At 35.9% G+C, this 25,455-nt stretch overlaps 1 protein-coding gene across 3 annotated transcripts in view; it reads right to left on the bottom strand.

Annotated features, from left to right (window-relative positions):
• The window catches only part of ANKRD26 (ankyrin repeat domain containing 26), a 93,961-nt gene that overhangs the window by 5,292 nt on the left and 63,214 nt on the right, over positions 1–25,455 (bottom strand). For all 3 annotated transcript variants that reach the window (XM_057543552.1, XM_028162903.2, XM_028162906.2), the window contains 9 exons: positions 23,134–24,090; positions 21,587–21,739; positions 18,662–18,732; positions 18,226–18,319; positions 13,844–13,956; positions 12,109–12,238; positions 5,778–6,068; positions 4,981–5,198; positions 3,371–3,599 (listed from right to left, as the gene is read on the bottom strand). In XM_057543552.1, the coding sequence (XP_057399535.1) occupies positions 3,371–3,599; positions 4,981–5,198; positions 5,778–6,068; positions 12,109–12,238; positions 13,844–13,956; positions 18,226–18,319; positions 18,662–18,732; positions 21,587–21,739; positions 23,134–24,090 (2,256 nt within the window). The remainder of the gene's footprint in view (positions 1–3,370; positions 3,600–4,980; positions 5,199–5,777; positions 6,069–12,108; positions 12,239–13,843; positions 13,957–18,225; positions 18,320–18,661; positions 18,733–21,586; positions 21,740–23,133; positions 24,091–25,455) is intronic.

The following is a 25,455-nucleotide window of genomic DNA, read 5'->3' as shown; positions in this document are numbered from 1 at the left end:
ACAGCTCCAACAAGGCAGAGGACCACACGACACTGAGGGAACGTTTTCTTCTTCTCCCCTGACTTTATAATTAACGTACATTGTTCAAAACAACCCCCACTATAAAGTAGGGGAAAGGTGAAAGGAACATTTTAGAAAGAAACGTAGTGAAGCCAATAACAATACGAAGCACAACAAGTATGTGTTCCGTTCACTCAACCATAATGTATTACTGTTAAATTATATCTGAGACTGCAGGCTGGAAAATAATGTTGCACTCTCTTTTTAAGACCAATTTGATAAATATATACACACCACACACATACACACGCACACTCATTTCCAAAGTTAATTTCTTTTCAGTAATTATTGATACTTTTAAAATTTGATATCACTCATTTTAAATGTCATGAAAATGTAATAAAATCAAGTCATTTAAACCACTTCAATTCATTATCCAATTGTAAACAGGCTAATGTATGAAGGAAATTACACTTGGCAGTCTGTAGACATTAAATACATGTATTTTGCTGCAGAGAGGAGAACTGAGGAAGAATTTGTAGATCAAAGAGCTAAAAAACTAAGTACAGAAAAAATAAAATGAATGAAAGAAAAAGAACTGTAAGAAGTTGAGCTATTACCTCTATCTTTCAAAAGATAAAACACCTACTCATTTGTCCATGTGGACAAAATGAAGAGGGAACAAGAAGGATTACACTGATATAATAAACTGAGACAATAAACAAGTTTACTGAACTCTGCCTGTGCATTATGAGAAACTAGCTTAACTATTGTGGTAATTTGATTAGAGTTAAAACTCAGAGTGGATAGGCAGTGCCTTGGTGATGTAAAGAGGAGGCCTAGTTTTTTAAAAGAAATGTGACTCAATATTCTGGCGAGATACAAAATGTTGTATCATATAAAAAGTCAAAGTCTTAGGAATATTAATTGTTTTAGCTTCAGTGCATTTGTATGACCACATTTAGAAAGAGAGTTGCTAAACTGAATGGACATTGCAGCAATTTTTTAAATTACTTAAATAAATGATTAGAAAAATTTTGAAAGTGTCAGTAATGCACCAAAAGTCCAAAATCAGTCAGTGTAAAATGTAGTCCTCCTACTTAAGACAGATTTAAAGGGCATTTATTAACTACTGTGGCCATGCATCGTGTTCGGCACACAAATACCTAAAAACTCTTGAACATAAAAAAATCTTCAAACCAGCGCAATTGTGTCTGTTATAAAATTGTCTGGAATAGATTTTTAAGTTTTCAGTTCTTGAAAAAATTCTATGTGCAAGAAAACCTAACAGTGATGTAGCTGTTCTGGCTAATGTTAACTTTTCGTATTTTATAATAATATAATTAAATAACACAATTGAAAAAAACTGTAAAATTACTTCTGATATATAGGACAAAACATCCCAGAATTAACTAGAATGTGAAAACTGAGGGTAAAATTAGCAAGACAGATACGTAGTAATCTCCTACCCCCACAATGGTATCAACTGACAAGACTGAACTTCATGTACTGGTGAGGGAGGTAATAAATCTAAGTGTTAGGTACATGGAGAAAGATTGCTACTACAACCAGCACAACTGAAACCACAGACATAGAGCAGTACTTTGCTATAATTATTTTCCTTAAAGTTAGGGGAAAATGCTGAGTAAGATAAAACTTCACAGTAGGAATAGTCCAAAATGTTAAAACCTTGCAAATAAAGGAGACTGATAAACAAATGCAATCCTAATGCCATTTTTAACATTTTACTTTGTAGAATCATAGCTAAAACCTTTAGAACGCTATCGTTTTATAATGTCCCATCCAAAAACCCACCCCCTTCTATCATTTTAGACAGTACGTTAACACCTCTCATAGTATTTATGTTTTCCTAGTAGAAATAATTATATTCCTAGCAATTCTAGAAGGCACCTTCTTTCTGTAAGTCTTACTAAGAATTATGTGAACAATAACTGTATAATAACTCTTCCGCGGCATTCTGTAGTGATTATGGAGACATGTCTTTGCATCTTGATAGAGTAAGTAGTGCTCTTCAATCTCTCTTATTAAAACCAGCACGATTTGGCAAAGAGCCCACAAGGGAACTATGTATACCTAGTAACTACAACATTGAGTTTAAAATAAACTATTTTTCTATTTATCTAGAATTACTAAAAAAATAAACACCTCTTTCCTCCACAAAAATTAAAGGAAAAACTTCCCACAGAAATTTTCTCTCACATTGTTTTTGCATTCACACACTCTTTCATCTTCATCTTGTAAAATGATACATTGTCTGATTTTTTGGGTGACAACTCATGAGAACATTCTAAGTTTACATCATGCTTAGCAACTGACAGAGGGCTTGACATGCATTTTCTTTTTGACCCTGGAGTCCAGTTTCACGGCTCTGAAGCACTTAGACCCAATTTAGCCACAGCACTGTCTAAGAAACCTTAGCTTTGCTCTTCTGTGATTTGTTACAACGTGAAGCCAAATGAGAAAACAGGCTGAGACCTCATTTAACAAGGGTTACTTTTCTCTGCATCAAGAACATCATGAAAACACCATCAAAACCATAAACCCGTGTGCACTGAGTGAAATGGATATTTTAATCACAATGAAAACTAATTGCAGTTTAAAGACTCCCCATCATTGCCATCTTAGTCATCATTCATCCAGGTGATGGCAAGATAGAGACATAAGTGGACTTCATTTTAAAAATTTAAATATTTGCTTTATTTAACTACGTATTTAGAAATGTTCTACAATTGCTCAGCAAGACATTTTATAAAAATTCAATAAAAATGCTGTAAGTAAAATAGCAATTAAGGATGCAATCTCATGTACGAAAATGACAAAAAATTTTAACTTAAAAACAGAAATTAACCTATTTAGTGCTACAAGTCTATTTAATTCACAAAAAGGATTTATCTAGCATTCCTTTAAATAAAAAAAATCCATATATGGTTAAGTGTTTGGATGCCAATCATTCACTTATGCTTAGGGGTAGAAAAACTAGGGTGCAGCAAAGCTTGAAAATGATTATGAACCATCGCCAAACTGAAATCAATTAGAAAGTATATCTTTGGTTATTAGGCAATAATATTTAATTTCTAAAATAGAATTTAACTGCAGCTTTTCAAGAAATTTAAAATTTGTCAGTTTAATTACAGTTACTGAATAAAGTTAATGATAAATCTCTCTTGAAAATGAGAAATCCAGGGACTTTAAAAAATCATAAAATTTCTGTCTCTTTATTAGCACAATTAATTATGGCTTTTACTTCGTGTGCGTAAGTCAAAGAAACAATTCAGAATTTCACCAAATTAAAAACAAGAATTATTATCAGAAATCTGAAACCCAAGGAAAAAAAGATAATATAACTAACCTTAGTCAAGTAAGTCTCCATGCTCTTACTTGAAGGGCGTGAACTTGAGGTAGAAATCTCTAAGTTTTCTCCTGGAGTAAGATTTCTATTGAGCACTAAACTATTATTAAGATTTCCAACACAAGGTAGCTCCAGGACTGGCCTCGTAGTAAGAGTGCTGAGTAAAGATCTGTTCTGCTGTTTCTCCACCAGTAGTTTGGTACTGATCTCTGCCAGCCTCTCATTAGTCCTGAGAAGATGGCAAAACACCAATTTCATTCATTTCATTTTCCCTAAATGATTCCTAAATGATTTGCATTTTTTAAATTGCCGTAATAGTAAATGGAATGTCCCATTAAACCACGTTTTAACACTGAAAATAGGTCAGAGCAGACCTACTATAAACAATTCTGGGTGTAAAATTGTTCTAAATAAGTATATATGTGTCTGAGGGATCCTTAACTAACAAGCAAGTCAAAGTCGGGAGAGGCGAGAAATGGCGTCAGCGGTTTAGGTGGCTTAACAGGTGACGCTTGCTGCCTTCTGCGATGGCTGCGCTTAGACACTCATCTTTAGTAAACCAGTTCAGGGACGAAAAAACAAACCATCCCTCAAAGACATTTTCAAGCATTTGCTTTCACCACCCCTGTATACACATTTCACTCATTACCTCAGAGAAATTAAGCATTCGGCACTGAGGAATAATCTAGAGCAGCGGTCCCCAACCTTTTCGGCACCAGGGACCAGTTTCGTGGAAGACAACTTTTCCATGGATGGGGGTGTATGTTCAGGCGGTAATGCGAGCGATGGGGAACGATGGGGAGCAGCAGGTGAAGCTTTGCTGGCTCGCCCACCGCTCACCTCCTGCTGTGCGGCCTGCTTCCTAACAGGCTGCAGACGGGCACAGGTAACACTGCTACTGAGGCACTGGAGGTGGGATCTGCCCTTGCGGTCTTCCACACACCCCCTCACGCAGGCCACCGTGTTATTTTTAGACACTTTGTGAATTATACAGCCCTTCGCCCCTCTGTTACTTTCCCCTTATTTCACAAGCATGCCTTTATGTAGAGTAGAAAAACTTCAAATACAGTAGTTTGTCTCAGGGCGCCCTCCAGCGATGATACCAAAGATCATAATCAAGAAAGTAAATTTACCAAATGCTAAAATGTGACGCTTTGCGTTTAAGCTGTAATCTTCCAAAAAATAATTAAACTCGTTAATATTTCTATTTACGGGAATTCCAACAAGAAATTTTATCTAAATTACAAAGTTTCAAAAACACTTAGCTTAAAGACTAAATCAGGTTAACTATTGGGTTGGCCAAAAAGTTCGTTTGGGTTTTTCCAGTAACATCTTACGGGAAAACACAAACGAACTTTTTGGCCAACCCAATATATGAAAATATAAAAAATAAAGTTATGTAAAACCAACAAAAAGGTGGGGAGATGCAAACTGGACTAACATTTTAAAGGTGACTTCACTTACTAACATCATTTTCCAAAGTTATACTACCTAGTTAGCTTTCACTTCCTACTAATCTCATGAACCTGGCTCAATAAAAATTATGCTTTGGAGGCAAATTAATGAGCTAAATTTAAATTCATTTTCTATGATTCTATGTTTTGACTTACTTGTTTAGTTTATTTGCCAATGACTTTCTAACTTTTAGCTCTTCAAGGTAGAGTTGCTTATATTTTTCCAACTCTGCTTTATTAGAATCTTCTTGAAAAGTTTTCATTTTGGAGAGTTCAGATTCCAGATCTTTAATTCTGAGTTCCATTTGACTTCTTATTGAAGCATTATTATTCTCTCTTAACTGCTGTAAGTTTTCTTGAGATGCTGCTTGTGTCTAAAGTAAAATAAAAAGATACATGTTTAAAATAATTATAACCTGAATAATTATATTTGTGCCCTTTAGTTTTGCGTCAATGATTCAGAGAGCAATTTTAAATGTGAAAAAAAAGCTGACCTTTAAAAATACTTATCATCAATGCAAACTGAGTTAAATCTTAATTATAAAATTAAAGTTGAATCATTCTTATATTCGTACTCATGTAATCTGATAATTCAAAGAATAATAGGATCAATTTAAAAATTTTTAAATTGAACAATACAACTAAGAATAATCCAAGAGTACAGTACAATTTCTAAATCACAATATTTTTTTTAATCCTAATAGTTTTGTTTTATACCAGTTGGTCTTAAAAATAAAATGATTCTCTACTGAGAATCGTTCTGAAAGATCAATTTAGTGAGAATAATGATGGAAACTGAAATATTTAAAGGGAGAAACAAATGCCACCTTCCTTCCAGAAATTTACAAAACAAACTGCTATAAGGGAAGTAGAAGAAACACATAAAATGTATACATCCGAAATGTAATTTATAGTGAAGTGAATTAAAGCACATTAAAGATCAATAAATTAACCTGTAAAAATAGGTTGACTTCTTTTAATTTTTCTATTATATCCTGTCTTGCTCTTTCTTCAATCTCCCGTTTATACTGCTCTACTTGACTGTGTTCTATCATATTCATTTCTATATGACTTTTGAGGTTCACTACTTCTTGTTCCAACTTCTTTTTATTCTTCTCTAGTTTTTCACATTTCTTTTGTATTACTTTCATAGACAATAACTCCTGTTGAAGAACTTGATTTTTTGCATCCAGATGTAGACATTTTGAAGATGCAGTTTCCAGTTCTGCTGTAAGGTCATCGATCTGCATGAATAAAATAAAATCGTTTGGTAATTAGGGACGTAGACTGAGAATAGCCTAACTCAAAACCAGTATCAACTTTTGAAATAAATTCAGTTACAATAAAATGGTATCTATATTGTAGCATGTAGGACCTTGAAGTACTAAGAAAATGAAGAAAAAAGTTCAAACCACCAAGAGCCACAAATATATATCCTTTACTGTCATCATTGTTACACAACATTTGCATTTGATTTTATACTTTTATTCTTCTATTGTTTCATGTCTGTCCTCCATAAAATGACTATAAGTCACCTCTTAGTAGAAAGCCTCTTACTCCTTCCCCACCCCCATCTTAACCCTCCATGATTTTTAAAGTTTTAGGGATATCATATTGAGTTATTTAGGGCTGAGTTAATAAATGCCTCCCAAAATAAGACTCTGAAAATCAGGCTCTAATTAATGAGTCTTGTCAATATGGCTTCTAATACCATAAGCCTTTTTCTGAATTACAAATATTTTATGCTAATTTGAATTGCATTCCAAGGAGAAATGCTTCGCAGGGTTAAGGAGAAATCACATCTCCCAGTGTAATAGTTTAGCGAGATGATTCATACATTTTTCTGAACAAAAGAGTGCCATTAATTCTTGTAATGCTTTGCTACTTTTCACAGAATAAGAGAACATACTAAACTAAACAAACAAAAAAACTTGCTGGAATTTCAACGACACTGAGTTGGGAAGAACTACTTCCCTTTAGACAGAATGATTATTTGGTAAGACAAGGCAAGTGGATGTGGTAGTTTTAAAACATGTCTATAAATTCTTTGACACTTTTCTCACGAAATTCCCAGGGCTTCACAAGACTGTTAATGGAAGCCCGATGGCCCTTGAAGAGGCTGAAGGTGACAGCTTCTAGGCAAGGGAAGAAAATGACACTGCAACTTGGAGGAAGGGGGACTCTAGCTACAAAGCAGCTGAAAGTAAAATTGATGAGAGGGATAAGCTAAAAAAAAAAGACTATTAAATATAAAGGATCCAGGACTCACTGGATTCAAATATCTGTATCCCATTTACAGCATCTCCACATGCCCAAATAATGCTAAAACAGAGAAGTAGCTTCTGGGCTAAGATCAGATTTAGGGTGCTGCCAGGAAAACATGGTCTAAAGATGAAGCCAAGACTGTAGAACCCTTTACTAAGACCCTGGAAAGACTTAAGTTGGTGCCTCAAATTCCTTTAAGGATCTTAAAAAAGCGTAAGAATTTTAAAGGCATCATCCTACAAAGTTTCCCGTCCTACAACAGCTTCACAAGAAGCCCAAGGGGAAGAGCTTATCTCAAAAAGATTTGGGAGGGTAGCTTTTCCAATGGCATGAAGCCCAATAAAATTCACAGGACACTCAAAGCTTTAAAGAGAACTGTGGTAGCAAAAACACTGCTTGCTAGCTTGGTTTAACAGAGACCAAGACAGTACAAAATGAGAAGAGGCCTTTGGGATTTTCTTAGAAGTTCTATAAGTCCCCCTTCCTCCAGGTTTCAGTGTCCTTTTCTTCCCTTGCTGGCTTGAGAAACACTACTCAGCTGCAAACACAGGTCATTTCTTATGAAAAGGACAGAACAAAGAGCTCAGAGGGTACAGCAAAGGAGAATCACTTCCATGGTCGGGACTAAGTCCTAATCAAAGAGCTGGCAGCAGGTATCAGGCTGTATTTCAGAACTGCTATGGACCAGCATGTCTTCCATTTTCCATTTCTGAATGGGAGAGTCTTTAGCAGTTTAACAGGATGTTGGGTACGTGGGTGGCAGAAAATTTGTCCCTTTAGTTCTCAAGTCTTAGTACTGAGAGGATTGGTACTCAAGGGGCTATACTCTAGAAACCACACCCAGGAGCCTCATCCCCATCCGTACCCAGTGAAAGATGGTAAGATCCTGGACTCAAGCCTGAGTCTGACACCGTAACAATTGAGACTTGTGGGGGAACTGGGTAGGGATAAGTGTATTCTTCATGTGGAAGGAATATAAAAAATTGTGGCCAGTGCGTAGATTATGCTGGTTTTTAAATGTATCCATAAGTTTTAAAAGAATTTATTCCATAAAAAAAGGTAGACTATGGGCCAAGCATAAGTGACTTATTCCTAATGAACAGAATATGGTGAAAGAGATGCTGTGTGAATTGCAAGGCGAGGTTAAACAAGACAACACAGCTTCTGCCTGGCTCTTAACCTTGGAACCCAGCCCCATGTTGTGAGGAAGCTCAGGCCACAAAGAGAGCCTAGGTGTTCAGGGTAGGTGTTCCAACTGAGGGGAAGAGAGGCCAGCTGTCCTGGCTATGCTTTTCCTAAGTGTAGATTGTGAACAAAATAAACGTTGCTTATTTAAGCTACTAAACTTTGGGGAGATTTTTAGGAAAAAACAGAAAAGTGGATAAAAAAAAGAGATAATAAGAAACATAACTTAGACACAGTAGAAATTGGTTTCCTATAAACTGGAATCTAATAAATGTTGAGATTAACTTAAAATGACAAACAATGCTGATGAGAAGAAGCAGATAACTAGAAGAAAGGCCTAAGAACTATTCAGGAGGAAGTTTTCAGAGGGTTCCCTTCACTTACAATTTCTTACAAATAGGCAGGTATGCCTCTTTAGAATTTCCCCTCAAGTTTGAAGATAAGGAAGATTGGTAAGCAAGGAGACATATGAAGTATAATAGTTGAAAAACAACTAGAAATCATCAGTTTAATTACCAAAATCAGACTTTTTTTTACCTCATCTCAATTAACTGAAATTCTAAGGGATAGGCAGCTTTGAATATTTGTTAATCTAGGACTCAATCTTCATTGTCCTTTCCTCAGAGAGGAAATAAAACATCATGGAAGCATTTTTAATCTTCTTAGTAGTAAAACAAATGCAGTGTCCTTTGGCAGTATATAATTAAATATAATTTTTCCTTTACCTTACTTAAAGCTTGTTTGTAAGGGAAGGTAGGACTATCTCATTTTTACATTGTACCACAGTGTTTCTCTATATCATACAAATTGGCTTTGAAATTTTGAAATTCAAATTACTAATCTATTATTTGTCCCGGATAAATTGATTGACTATTACCTTTTCTAAAAAAAATTTATTTTATTTATTTTATTTATTTTTGGCTGTGTTGGGTCTTCGTTGCTGCATGCAGGCTTTCCCTAGTTGTGGTGAGCAGGGGTTACTCTTCATTGAGGTGCACAGGCTTCTCATTGCAGTGGCTTCTCTTGTTGTGGAACACGGGTTCTAGGTGCGCGGGCTTCAGTAGTTGTGGCACACAGGTTCCACAGTTGTGGCTTGCGGGCTCTAGAGTGCAGGCTCAGTAGTTGTGGCGCACGGGCCTAGTTGCTCCATGGCATGTGGGATCTTCTCGGACCAGGGCTCGAACCATTGTCCCCTGCACTGGCAGGCAGATTCTTAACCAATGCACCACCAGGGAAGCCCTACCCAGTTTTGTTTTGTTTTTTAAAATTATTTATTTATTTATTTATGGCTGTCTTGGGTCTTCGTTTCTGTGCGAGGGCTTTCTCTAGTTGCGGCAAGTGGGGGCCACTCTTCATCGCGGTGCGCGGGCCTCTCAGTATCGTGGCCTCTCTTGTTGTGCAGCGCAGGCTCCAGATGCACAGGCTCAGTAGTTGTGGCTCACGGGCCCAGCTGCTCCGCGGCATGTGGGATCTTCCCAGACCAGGGCTCGAACCCGTGTCCCCTGCATTGGCAGGCGGATTCTCAACCACTGCGCCACAAGGGAAGCCCCCTACCCAGTTTTTAACAGCTATACTCTTAAAAATTTTTCTTTGGATGGGATGAAATAGTTATTCTATTCATTATGTGTTAAGCTATAAAGTACAGCTATGCATCTCTTTCTTTTTAAATAAAAGAAGGTAGATACAGGGAACTGTGGTTTCTGAGAATGCAGGATCTATGTCAAGAACAAGATCAGCGCTAGTGTTATACACAAGAACCACGTCAAAAGATGATTTAATTGTGAATTGCAACATGATGGCTTAGTGAGACTTCCAACGAGGAAAGCTGACAGCCCAGACTTAATCTTCTCCTAGATGGTGAAATCTATGGATGAGTCTATGAATTATAATGAGCTAAACATAATGAAGCAGATAGCAGACTAAGTCAGCAGATCTTGTGACCAAGATTTGATGGAAACTGGAGTGAAGTGGGAGGCACTGGGTGAGAGACTAAAGGTCTGAAAGCAGGGAGAAAAAAAGGAATGGACTTTACCTTTGTAAACCTACTTCCCATCATGTCATGGGGTCAGTGAGGCATAAGCTGGCCACAGGCTCCTTCAAGAGGCAAAAAACCTCCACAGAAGTGGAGTTAAAGACATTCCACTACACTGACTTTTTATTATTACATAAAACAACTGGTAATATGCAAGATGAGTAAGAAAGAATTCTCATAAAATGACTTGGTACTGGCATAGGACAGACATATAGATCAATGCATTACCATTGAGGATCTAAAAAGAAAGCCCCACATTTATGGCCAACTGATTGTCAGTAAGAGTGCCAAATAATTGAATGAGACAAGAATAGTCTTTTTAATAAATGGTACTGGGACAACAGAATATCCACATACAAAAGAATAAAATTAGACCTCTACCTCATACCATATGTAGAAATTAACTCAGTATGCAAGAGCTAAAACTACAAAATTCTTAGATGAAAACACAGGTGTTTATCTTCATGACTAGATTTGGCAATTCTTAGATATGACACCAAAAGACAAAAATCGACTAACTGAACTTCATCAATATTAAAGACTTCAGTGTTTTGAAGGACACCATCAAGAAGGGGAAAGGGCAAGCTCCTGAATGAGAGAAAATACTTGAAAATCCTATATCTGATAGAAGATTTGTATCTAGGATACAAAAAGAACTCTTACAATTCAATAATAAAAAGACAATCCAACTTAAAAATGGGCAAAAAGTTGAATAGACAGTTCTTCAAAGAAGATACACAAATAGACAATAAGCACATGAAAAGTGCCTCAACATTATTAGTCATCAGCAAAATGCAAATCAAAACCACAATGAGATACCACTTCACATCTACTAGGATGGCTATAATCAGAAAGACAGGTAATGACAAGTGTTGACGGGCATGTAGAGAAATTGGAATGCTTACAGACTTTGGATAAAAATGTAAAATGGTGCAGCCACTCTGGAAAACAGTACAGCAGTTCCTCAAAAGGTTAAACAGGTTACCATGTGATACAGCAATTCCATTCATAAGTATATTCCAAAAAGAAATGAAAAAAATATGTCACACCGAAACTTGGACATGAATGTTCATAGCAGCATTATTAATAGCCAAAAAGTGGAAACAACCCAAAGGTCCATCAACTGATGAATGGATATATAAAACGTGGTATGTCCATACAAATGAATATTATTCAGCAATAAAAAGAAATGAAGTCTTGATCCATGCTACAAAACAGATGTACTTTAAAAATATTATGCTGAATGAAAGAAGGCAGTCACAAAGGACCCCATATTCTGTGATTCCACTGACATGAAATATCCAAAATAGGCAAATCTATACAAACAGGGAGTACAGTCATGGTACTAGGGCTGGGAATATGAGGAAGGGAAAACTGGTACAGGGTGATGGCTAAAAAGTATAGGGTTTCTTTTTAGGGTGATGAAAATGGTCTAGAATTGATTGTGGTGATAACTGTATAACTCTTTGAATATATTAAAAGTCACTGAATTGTACAGTTTAAATGAGTGAACTGCATGTTATGTTCATTATATTTCAATAAAGCTGTCACCAAAAAATAATGGATGCTTTGGGGTAATGGTGTGCTGCTCAGCTTCAGATCACCAGCCATGGTTCAAGACACAGACAGTCAACAGTGTGCCCTTTTTATGGAAAAATGATATAGGAAAAAGCTGTCTTTTTTACTGGTATCAAACCTAAAAAATTAACAGACAAATCTGTGTTTCACTGCTCAAAGCATGAAGTGATTTATATTTCCCCAAATTAAGTGACTTTTGGGTCCCAAAACTGATTAAAAATTACCTTATGTTTTAGCATATTAATCTGAATATCCATTTCAAGTTGATTGGTTTTTAAATCTCCATGGAAACTAAGCTCTCCATTTTCATATTCATTTAACTTCCTTCTTGGCATTTTTAAGAGTTTCTTAAGTCTGTAGAAATGCATAGAATGAATAAGTCAAGTTCTTTAAGAGTAGACATTTAATAATTATTTAAACAGATATATGTTCTATCATATAAAATAAACTCTATAAATTATAATCCTTTCTCATCTGTTCTAATCTAATATTGCTTGAAAGCATAATAACTAAATTATAATCTTAGGTAAATAATATGAAGAAAAATTTTATGACACATGCTAAGAGTTAATATAGTGTGTGTATACATATAAAATATATTACATATATTATACAGTTCTTATAACTAAGCTGTTAGTAGTATCCATTTTTAGTATGTTAATATAAAATATTAACTTATTATTAAATATTAGTTATAAACCAGAGATCAGTAACCAAGCTGAAGAAGAAGAGCATATCATATATGAATGTTTTGAAAAGACACAAAAAGACATTTTGGTACTGACTGACCACAGCCTCTACAAGAAGCAAAGAAAGAACACACAAAAAACATCGACACTCACTCAAAATAGAAAAAGAAACAAGAAAGAAAAATCTTTGGAGTCTGAGTTGATGGGGAAAAAAACCAGGCTGAGCTTCATAAGAAAGGAAATCAGCAGGGAGAGAATGTGTACCAGTCTCTTCAAGCTGTTTTAAGAGATCTAGAAATCTTACCCAGCACAATGTTAACAAAATGCCAAGCAATGTAGAGAAAATTAAATGAGAGAAAAATACTAATAAGAATCAGGGAAGAACCATAAGTATAATACCAAAATCCACAGATGCTCAAGTCCTCCTAATCGCATACTTCTGTATACTTTAAATCATCTCTAGATCACTTATAATACTTAATACAAGGTAAATGCTATGTAAATAGTTACAAATACAATGTAAATAAATGCTATGGAAATAGTTGCCACCTGAGGCCAATCCAAGTTTTGCTTTTTGGAACTTTCTGGAATTTTCTTCCCCCTGAATACCTTCAATCTGAGGTTGGTTGAATCTGCGGATGCTGAGGGCTAAGTGTGCTCAGCAAATAACCAGAAAGGAAGCCATGTGGAGGCATCACAGACATTGGGAAACACTCTATTTTTTTTTTTTTATCTGAGTGGTCAAAACATGATCACTAATTTTATTATTCTTTAAGTCATACATATGTTTTTGTATATATATTTTAGAACTAAACTTTTAGAGCAGAAAGAAAATATAAGCAAAATCAAGATAGTTTTTGAGGTTGTTAAACAGTGACACAAATAGGTTTTTAAATATTAAAATACTTGAACGCTGAAGGGGAAGAACACAACTAAAAGAAGGCAGGGTTACCAGAAAAGAGCAAAGATATCTTGCAGACATAAAAATTCAAGGTAGATGATGAAGAGCAGAGTGACATTACTATAGGCAAGGCACACTATTGTTACTGTTTTAGAAATCATTAAAGAGGAACTGTAATACTGGGGCACTCAAAACAGTTTCAGACTGTGCTGTGAGTTTCTAAAGTAAACTTTTAAATAGGATGGATGACTTGCTGAAGTATGAATATACACATATAAAATGAATTTGTATCTAAGGTTTTAATAAAACAAAATTATAGTTAAATCAATTAATTAATAGTTGAAATTATCAGAAATATTAAAATCTTACCCAGTAATCTCTTTTTCTAATTCACTATTTTTCTTCATTTCTTGATCCAAACTATATTCCAGAGACTGTTTTAACTCAGTACATTTCTTTAATTGCTGCTTTTCATCCTCAGACTTTGAAAAAAAATTTAAATTATTTTTTAAAACCTAGAGACTTACTCTTCTTTCTTAAAAATATTACTTCTCATGAGTTCATGAGTAATATATGTTTATAGTGAAACACAGTTTATAAACCTGATGCCAATAAGGACAGATTTCAAAAATAATGACTTTTCTTGAAACAGCTTAAATTGATTTTTCATTTTTATCATTTCATCATTTTTCTGGAATTTAAATTGCCAAAATTTATTTGTTAAAAACAGACGTTTTGGGACTTCCCTGGTGGCATGGTGGATAAGACTCTGTGCTCCCAATGCAGGGGGCCTAGGTTCAATCCTTGGTCAGGGAACTAGATCCCACATGCATGCCACAACTAAGAGGTTGCATGCCACAACTAAGGAGCCCACCTGCTGCAACTGGGGAGCCCGCCTGCTGCAACCAAGATCTGGAGCAACCAAAAAATATATATATAATAAATTAATTAATTAATTAAAAACCCAGAGGTTTTTATACATGTTAATGAAATTTTTTTAAAGAGTGGCTATATTTACATTTTAGTTTCTAAAGATGCCCTAGAAACATTTTCATCAATGGTTTAAGATATTCCAGGTTTTGGTAAATCACATCTTACTAATATAATTTTTTAAAAATTCCCACGCAACATGAGATAAAGCCTTTCATTCTCTGTAAGCATTCTTCCATAGGTTTCAATTTCTCCATTTCTATTAACCATTCTTCTCTTTAAATAAAGTTTAAGTCTTCTATACACTAAATAAAAACGTAACTTCTTGATTCTTGTAGCTTTTTCTCTCATCCTTTTTCTCCCCCACCCCCGCCACTGGACTCTTACATTCTTTTTTTTAATTAATTAATTTATTTTATTTATTTACATTTGGCTGCGTTGGGTCTTTGTTGCTGCATGCGGGCTTTCTCTAGTTGTGGTGAGTGGGGGCTATTCTTCGTTGCAGTGCGTGGGCTTCTCACTGCGGTGGCTTCTCTTGTTGTGGAGCACGGGCTCTAGGCGTGCGGGCTTCAGTAGTTGTGGCACTCAGGGTCAGTAGTTGTGGCTCACGGGCTTAGTTGCTCCGTGGCATGTGTGATCTTCCCGGACCAGGGCTCAAAACCCATGTCCCCTGCATTGGCAGGCAGATTCCTAACCACTGCGCCACCAGGGAAGCCCTATCTGGTTTTTAACAGTTATACTCTTAAAAATTTTTCTTTGGATGGGATGAAATAGTTATTCGTTGCTACGCATGGGCTTTCTCTAGTTGCGGCGAGCAGGGGCTACTCTTCGTTGCGGTGCGCGGGCTTCTCATTGTGGTGGCTTCTCTTTGATGTGGAGCACGGGCTCTAGGCAAACAGGCTGCACTAGTTGTGGCTCGTGGGCTCTAGAGCGCAGGCTCAGTAGTTGTGGCACACAGGCTTAGTTGCTCCATGGCATGTGGGATCTTCCCAGACCAGGGCTCGAACCCATGTCCCCTGCATTGGTAGGCAGATTCCTAACCACTACGCCACCAGGGAAGCCCTGGACTCTTACATTCTTTAACGCATGGTCTTATCCACAATTCATCTTTCATCACTTATTCTCTTCTTTTACAGTAAATTGACTTTCAATCTTGTAACTCCACTAAAATTTCTGTGGGTCATCAAGAACCGTTTCTTCAGTCCTTACCCGGCTTTACTTCTCAGCAGCAACTGCTAACGTGACCACACTCTGCCTCAGCTCCTCTGAGCCCACCTCCGTCTGAATGACAGTAACCATTGATGTTCAGTCCTTGACCCTTTCTAATCCTCTTTTTAAATTCTCTCAGGGTTCCTTACATCTCAAGGCTTCGTACCGGATTCCCTAACCTACCTTTCCAGCCTTGACCCCTTTGCTGAGGTCACCTGTACTTTTCTCTCCCCCTTCTCATTCCTCATAGACAACATCCTCAGCCACACTCATGAGCCATTACTCGGTGTGGATTATCCTTGTACAGAGCTATTCTTGGACACTTTATGTTTATTCTTATTGGTGTTACTTTGAGTGTAGTGTTATTTTCTAATCTTGGGGGGCACCCTCACCCTTAGGATGTTGACCAGCATACTTTGTCTTTATTTTCTTTTATAATGCGAAAGTTTTTCACAAGGGTCAGATTACCAATTATTTGCCTTTGTTTTCTTTTTTTTTTTTTGGCTGCGTTGGATCTTCATTGCTGCGCGCGGGCTTTCTCTAGTTGCGGTGAGTAGGGGCTTCTCTTCGTTGTGATGCGCAGGCTTCTCACTGCGGTGGCTTCTCTTGTTGCGGAGCACGGGCTCTAGGCATGTGGGTTGCAGTAGTTGCAGCACACAGGCTCAGTAGTTGTGGCTCACGGGCTCTAGAGTGCAGGCTCAGTAGTTGTGGCGCATGGGCTTAGTGGCTCCCCAGCGTGTGGGATCTTCCCGGACCAGGGATTGAACCCGTGTCCAATGCAATGGCAGGCGGATTCCTAACCACTGCACCAGGGAAGTCCCTGCCCTTGTTTTCTTTTGAATAATTTCCTATTCCATAGACACCTGACCTTATGGAAGTCTTCTGACACTACTTTCAGGTGAATACTCAACTATATTGTTTGGAGTCTTGAGTCAGCCAGAGCTCTCTCTTCTTCCCAGCCCAGATTCTTCACCTCAGCACTGTGCTGATCATATATCTTAACTCAGGTTGGCTCTGGCCTGGGGATTCCTGAGATGAGAACTTTCTAGAGAAGCCAGGGCTATTGACTGAGTTGGTGAAAAGCCGTCTCATTAAATTTTTGATTTGTGTAGACCTTAAAGTGGCCAATAATTCTGTGTCATAATCCTAACTCATTTCTATAGGAATCTACAGAAAATCCCTCATTATTTTTTTAATACGCTTAATCAGTGTGGGGTATTCTTACAAAATTTTCAATTTCTGATACCCGAATAGATTTCTGTTTGACAGTGTAAGGGGACATCTGGCACTCTCATTCACAGAAGACTCCTTTTGTCAACATATTGTACTGTCACGTGTATGAAAAGTATGCTAATACAATGTGACTAATTTATATCAAGTCTAGAAAAAATAATTTTCAATGTTTCTTTGAACACAAGAAGGACCAGTCAACAGAATGTTCTAGTTCCCCTGACAGGTATATCTGTATAATGACACTGCATGAATCTAACTATTGTGATGGAAAGAAATGAGTTGTAGGTGCATCTACCTCATCCCTCCAACTTAGGGTTCACAATACAATCTTCTGATTTTTAAATCATAGGTAGCTTCCCCTACAAAGGAGAGTATAAACGGCAGGAGAATCCCTTTCTGCTTGGTAAATAGTTACATAGCTTTCACTATACATTGATAAATTGGAATCCTGGATTACACATCAGTCTTTTCTGAGACTGGCTGTTACACCTTTGAAAGGCTGATTAACTCAAGTGTCTGGGAAAAAAATTGTTTCTGAACTTGGTATGCTAGGAGCACCTGTTACTATGTAAGGCCCTGATTGAGCAGCCATTTCTACTTTTTCACTGGCATCTCTTTTCTTTTTTTAAAGAAAAAAGGGGGACTTCCCTGGAGGTCCAGTGGTTAAGACTTTGCCTTCCAATGCAGGGAGTTCGATACCTGGTCAGGGAGCTAAGATCCCACATGCCTCGCGGCCAAGAAAACCAAAACATAAAACAGAAGCAATATTGTATCAAATTCAATAAAGACTTTAAAAATGGTCCACATCAAAAAAATCTTTAAAAAATAAAGTAAATAAAATCAAAGAAAGGAAAAAATACATTCCTTTCAGAAAAATGCTTGTACAGTAACCTAGTATTCCTTCTTGATAAAGAAAACGAACTACAACATTGAAAGTAATTCATTCTCAAAATAGCACTGGAGGATTTAGATTACAAGGGAAATTCAGAATTCTAGATCAAATCATTACTGTAATTTCTGGACTCAAACAGATATTTGTGTACCACTGTTCATAGCAGCATTATCAACAATAGCCAGAAGGTGGAAAAATCCCAATGTTCATTGACAGATGAATGAATAAACAAAATGTGGTATATATAAAATATTGCTTTTGGACTGTCACAATCTTTTTAATTAAAATCTTACTACAAAAATCAATTTTATTATTTCAGTCAACTTCCTCTATAAAGAATTATGCTACTAGTAGCAAGTAGTATCAATATAAAAATAAACTCTTTTATCAATGAGACTTTTCATATTGTCCAAAATATTCTTATATGTTACTAGTAAAAAAATTAAAATTCCTTTTCAGCATGACAGAAATTAAGAGATTGACTTACTGAACTTGTACTTAACAGGTTTTTCTGAAGCTGTTCAATTTTTCCCGCTTGCTTTTTGACTGTAGCTTTTAACTTGGCATTTTCGATTTCAAGCCTAAAATGCATATTTTAAAATAATTATTCTCACACATAGATTTTTAAAATACCACACATTTTCTGAACAAACACCTGCAGGTTCAATTACATACGTTCTTAGAATTTTGAAAAGTAGATGATTTGGCAATTGTGCCGTTTTCTAGTTGTGTTCTGTGGATAATGTGCAAAATTTAGAAATAATGGAGAAAAATTATGCATTTCAAAATAGCTCAAAGCTGAAATGTTTACCCAGCTTCACAATGACGTATTTATTGTCATTACTGATATAATTCTCATACTATACTGCTTATCTGCTCTATACTTATACTTAAGTTATTTTCTGTGCTGCTTTAAATTGTACTTTTGGATGTGATCCTGCATCTTCTCAGCACATCTCATGGCCTCTGTACGTCGATCCTGTGCTTCTTGCAACTAAAAGAAGAAAAAATTTTTTTAAATTACTGATAATCTAGCAAATCTGCCATCATCTGTTTTTGTGTCTTTCATCTGCATATCGTTTATGGCTACTTTTCTGTTGCAACAGCAGAGTTGAGTTGCTACAACAGACACCTTGTGAACCACAAAGCCTAAAATATTTACTATCTGGCCCTTTACAAGTTACTGACCTCTCCTCTAGTACTAAACCACAACATCATTCATGCTTTAAATTATATTTTATCAAATAAATACACAAATTTATAAAATGGCCAAATGGGGAAAGACATTTATATTTTTTATTCCATGCTCTATACCAACTATAATTTTAAATATCCACATATGTGAATGACCACAGCTCTTCCAGTGATTATGAACGTTCACACTACACACTACTGTTGGTGACAACCAGATGCTTCAGGGACTAGTGTGAGAGGCAGTATCTACACAGGAGCCAGAATGCGTGGGTCTGAGTCCCAATTCCACCAGTTATTTGCTGTATGTCCTTGAGCAAATTACTTAAATTTTCTGTGTCTCAGTTTCTCCAGCCGTAAAATGAAGATAATAATAGCACTGACCTCACTGGGATGTCGGGAAGATTAAACTGGGGGGTATACATAATGTATTTAGAAAAGTACGTGGTACATAGTAAATGCTAAGTGTTTACAATTACTATCGCTGTATTTTATGTTCTAAACAATTGGATATTTTAGGCAGATGGCATGCCAACAGAAGTGGTCTCCTGTGTACTGAAATCATTCTCCATACCATTGAAATTGGCAGTAAATGGGAAGCATGAGGACCAGAATGTATGTGCCCAGTACTTCAAAAACTTTCACTGATTCCATTAACCAACCAGTACTTTTTCCCACTTATAATAATTTATAACTTAACTTCCTCTCTGTACTACTCAGTGGGCAGTGATCATAGATTAAGATGCAAATAGCACCTCCTGGATTGAGTGGTACATAACTTACATGACCATCAGAGGAAGGGTTAAGTCACTGGCATGGAAATATCACCCTATTGCTAAATCAAAGTTCTGAATCAATTCACTCCCAACGACTGTTTATGTCTAGAAAGTACTCGGATGAGAAAATTAAGGTTATGTGGTTTGGATATCAGAGAAGCTATCCACAGAGCTTTACAGTTGGTGAAATGCTGTAAATGTGAAAATCCCCAGTTCTGGCTGCATAATGAAGGAAGGCAAATTCAGATTTTTTTTTTTTCCAGAGTGAGGGAGAAAAAAAACGAGCATTTAATTGAACAATTCTCCTCTATTAGATTAAGAGCTTTTAATTTTATATTTAATTGCTTAAAATACATTTTAATAAAAGATTTATTATATCAATATCTCCAAGAAGAAATTATTGGTATGGTATAAAGTACTTAATTGTATCCCAGCAACTGTTAAGCTACAATATTTTCGATTTATGCAAGACAGGTACCATGCATATCAATAAATATTCCCTGTTAGACAAATTTATACTTAAGACAAGATTCTCTCTCATGAAAAAAATTAAAACAGTGTAAAACTAAGGGCTAAACTGTTCTTCACAGACTAGATGACAGGGTCAATGAGAGCTAGGATAGTCAGAGAGAGCTTCATGGAGAAGACTGGGGGCCAGGTCTAAATAAATGGAGGATTAGGCAGGAGGAAAAGAAACTGTAAAGACAAAAGGACAGCATGAGTAAAGGCCAAGAAAAGGTGAAATCAGCCAATTAACTCAGAGGATAAAATCCAACAGCAGGGAAATAAAAATTATGTCCACACAGTAACTTGTAAATGAATGTTCACAGCAGCATTATTAACAGCCCAAAGGTGGAAATAACCCAAAGGCCCATCAACTGATGAATGGATAAATGGCTTAGCCACATAACGTGCTGTTCAACAATAAACAGAAATGGAAGTACTGATATGCGCTATAACATGGATGAACCTCGAAAACGTTACGTCAAATGAGAAAAGCTAATCACAAAGGACCACATACTGTGTGATTCCACTTATATGAAACACCCAGAATAGGCACATCTACAGAGACAGAAATTAGACTGGTGGTTGCTGGGGCTGAGGGAGATGTGGGCCATGGGTGATGGCTAAGGGATGCAGGGTTTTCCTTTGCGGGTGATGGAGATGCTCTAAAATTGACTGTGGTGCCAAGTGCACGACTCTCTGAATATACAAGGAGAGACTGAACTACACATTTTAAATGGGTGAATTATACGATATGTGAATTATATCTCAATAGTTTTCTTAAAAATACAATGGCAGGATCTAGATAATTTTCTTAATTTTCTATTTTGGGTGTACATACTATACACGATCTGAGTATCTCTACACTTTTACAATATATCTAAAATGAAAAGAAAATGAAGTCAATGCCTAACTTCAACTGGTTTGTATAATGACCTTTCTGCACAAGTTATTCTGAAATCCATGAAATAAATATACACAGATACTATATCCATTCACGAAAGTGAAGATGAAAAATGACAATTTTATGGAACATTCCATTAAACATTATCCTCTGATTTTATCTGGCTTGCTTCATCATGGTAGTAGAGATATCACTAAAAAATACTGTTTAATAGAAAAAAAAGTCTCTCAACTTCTGTGAGGAATCATGCACAATTCTCAACTTTCCTAAGGTTAAATATTGTAAGAAAAAATATATAATGCAAAAGGCAGAATGAAAGTCAGAGTTTAAGAAACAAGTGCATTATAAAGATAACAAAATTGTAATAAATTTACTTGTAATGAAAATACAAAAGAAAGCCGTCCATGAAAATTAGTGTCCTAAAACGCTTTATCCTATACATTAAGTACTGACACATTAAATTTCATACATACCTGACTTGCGACTTGACGTAATTTTTTCTTTAAATCCTGTGTCTCATCTTCTAAATTAGTACGATAACGTGACGTGACCTCCAGTGAAGCCTCTGACATAGATTGTTTTTTTAGGGTATCAGCCAGTTCTTGTTGAAGTTGTCTCACAAGTGCCTAATAAGATACTCTATCACTGATTTTATAAATTACCTTATTATTAAGTTATGTTAATAATAGATAACTCCAACATATGTACTTTGAAAACTATCACCACAGACATCAATTCGTCTCCTTCTTCTCGTATGTGCACCTTCCTGCTCACTGAATTTGGTTAAAGACACAGAAGGTGTTACCCTCTGGCCTTGTCGCTATTAAGTTATTTAGACAATGGATTCAGTCCCGCTATCCACTCCCTGCCCTTCCCGATCAATTTGCAGAGCTTGAGGACCTCCTCAAGTCTCAGAAAGAAATGGGTGGGTAGATGGCACGAGTGGTGGGAACATCTTCCCTCTTCTCTACTGCGGGCTTCGATTAACTTCAGAGATCCTCACATATTCAATCCAGTGCTCAATAGATTCCTATCTCAGAATTAAAATGAGGTCATTCCCATTTCAATTCCTAGAATTAAAATGAGACCTTCAGGGCCTCCGCTGCCTCCCGACGGCAGCCCCTATGACCCTGTCCTCCACTCTATTCCTGCTACTCATGAATCTGCCACCCCTCACTAGTCTGAAAATGGGAGTCCAATGCCAAATTAATAAGTCACAGAGAGCTACAATTCTCTTTGTATTGGACAAATTTATATCCAAATGATAGTAACTGAGGCTTGAAATGAGAATTATGAGCAAATTATTTGTAAAAATGTTCCAAGTAAATTATAAATAGAAGTGGGAAAATTAAATCAAGTATAGTTTTGCTAAAACTCACTACTTTAATCCCAAATTATGATTTAATGAAAAGTAGATGCCTTTAAAGAGTTGAGAGGTCATAAAAATACATGATTTGAGGCTGAACTATTTCCCAAATTAATTTAAATTGACATGAATAAAAATAAAATTATATCAACTAAAAAGTTATGACAAGCTACTGAAAGAAAAGTACTATGAGATATGGCATCAACACATCAGTTCATCTGGGAAATCTGGAATTGACTGTCAAGGTAATCCACACAACTGAATCTTAATTTCAAAATAATTCATTTTAGATCTGAGCGTTTCATTTATCTGCTTCATCATGATACTAAAATGTGGTGACATAAAGATTAAAATTATTATCTTAGCAGTAGAAGAGTAAATTACTAATACCTGTCTATACCCATTAACAATTTATAACTTAATCTCTTAAAATTTCATAGGTGACACGATGTCTCTACTCAAAATAAAGCACCTCTCAGGTCTAATTCTTTATTTGCTGGATACAAGGTATGCCTTTAGGCTGACTTACGGCCTATAAATTTATAGTCTATATATTTTTTATATTCAACTAGATTCAACATTTAGCCATAATCAAAATCACTTTGAATTTTCTTTCAGGAAGTCTGAGAATTATTTCTCTTCTTGGATACTTACTTCTCTTTCTGTTTTCTCATTTTCATACTGATACATTCTCTCTTTTAAATGATTACATTCGTTGATTAAATCCTTGTTTCTTTCCTCCAGCATCAGACCTTGTTTTTCACTTTCAGCTTGAAGTTTTTTCACAATATCCTGAAACTGGTCTTGGATGTTAATTACTGTCTTCTCTTTACTGTCGGCTTTGTTTTGCGCATCATCCAGTTGCTGTCTGAGCAACATGTTTTCACTCTGGAGTTGAGATAATCTCTCTTCTAAGGATTCCTGCTTTCCAATGTATTTATTCACTTTGCCTTGTTCGCTTTGATACATGTGTTCAATCTCCTTCTTTTGACACTGTGCTTGGCTTAGGTCTCTCTGTACACGTTCTAACACCAAAGTCTTTTCTCTGAGAGCATCTCTCGTGTGATGGAGCTCGGTTTCTAGGCTATTGAATTTACTTTCAGCTTTAGAAAGTTGCTGGGAAAGCATCTCGTTGTTATCGTTCAGGTTAGACACATCAAAATTCATTTTGTCCTGCAAGCGTAACCACTCATCTCTTGCTCTCTGGAAGGCAAGTTCCAGGTCTCTTTTTGATGTCTGACTTTGATGGTGATCATGTATGGCAGTAGCCAGTCTAGAACGGTAGGATTCCACTTCTGTTTCCAGTCTTTCTTTGCTTTGTTTTTCATTCTCCAGCTTAGAGTTTAGCATTGTATTCTCAGCTGTCAGAACATTAAGCTGTCCAGTATATTGGAATATTGTCTTTGTTAATGTTTCCTCATTCAGTTTTATTGTCTTTTGAAGATCATTATTCTTTTCTTTCACAATTTCAATATCCTCAAAATATTTCTTTTCCTTTTCCTGGTTCTGACATTTTATTGTGTCTATTTCCAGTCTTAGCATGGCAATTTCATCCTGCAACATGTGGTTTTTATGTAACAGATCTTTTCCTTTTTCAGGACTATCGGACACCTAAGTGAAACAAAGGAGATTTTTAGCTAGTACTCAATAAATTGACATTTCATGATTTCCTCTGAAAGACTAACCTATATGTTTATACAATGAAAAGACTGCAATAAGTGGATATCCAACTGGAAAAAATAGGTTGGATACAAACCTCAGACTTCTTACAAGCAGAAATCTTCAAAAGTTCAAAAATTTAATTGAAGACAATGAATCCATGAAAGCAAAAAAGAAACCACAAGAGAATTCTTAAGAAGCTCAGAATTGGAAAGGCCTTTCTCTAAATTATAACAAACCCAGAAGGCTTAAAATAAAAGATTAATAAATCTGACTACACTTAAAAATTGCATCTGATGTGACATATTTATACAATGGAATACTACACAGCCATAAAAAAGAATGAAATCATGCCATTTGCAGCAACATGGATGGACCTAGAGACTATCATACTAAGTGGAGTAAGCCAGACAGAAAAGACAAACATCATATGATATCGCTTATACATGGACTCTAAAAAAATGATACAAATGAACTTATTTACAAACAGAAAGAGACTCACAGACATAGAAAACAAACTTATGGTTACTAAAGGGGAAAGAGAGGGAGGGATTCATTAGGAGGTTGGGATAAATATATACACACTACTATATAAAAAACAGATAACCAACAATGACCTACTGTGTAGCACAGGGAACTACACTCAATATTTGGAAAAAGAATCTATAAAGGTATATATATATATATATATATATATATATATATATATATACACACACACACACACACATATATATATATAAAAAACTTAATCACTGTGCTGTATACCTGAAACTAACACAATATTGTAAATCAACTATACTTCAATAAAAAATAAAATAAAATACCACCCGCTAGCTTAAAAAAATTACATCTGCTATCTAACCTATACAGCTACCCCATAGTAAAAGCCTTAGCTCTGTATGTATTTTGACAGATTAAATTTCCTAAAAAATTTTTTTTCCTGAAAATATTCCATAAATATTCTATGTTTCTAATATTTTTATAGTCATTTACAAGAATTACATCTACTGATAACTGTACTAAGCACTTCTACAAATATCAATTAACTCATTTAGCTATGACAGTCCTGGAAATAAGGAAGTTAAAAATACAAGCAAGCTGCAGGCTTTTCCCCAGGTCTTCTGACTTTACTATGAGTCCTCTTACACCAAACCACAGCTAGTTCTCTAGTACAAACATATAAATACAAAATAAACCTTATATTTCACTAATGGTGCATACACTAGTGGTAAATAAGGTAAAATTTATAGAGATCTTAGAAAATCATGAGATTATTCGCTGCTGCAATAACTTTCATTCTCTCTTCATAATGCT

The sequence above is a fragment of the Balaenoptera acutorostrata genome, chromosome 3, assembly GCF_949987535.1.
Source record: "Balaenoptera acutorostrata chromosome 3, mBalAcu1.1, whole genome shotgun sequence".
Classification (NCBI taxonomy): domain Eukaryota; kingdom Metazoa; phylum Chordata; class Mammalia; order Artiodactyla; family Balaenopteridae; genus Balaenoptera; species Balaenoptera acutorostrata.
This window is presented reverse-complemented; position numbering and strand designations above follow the sequence as displayed.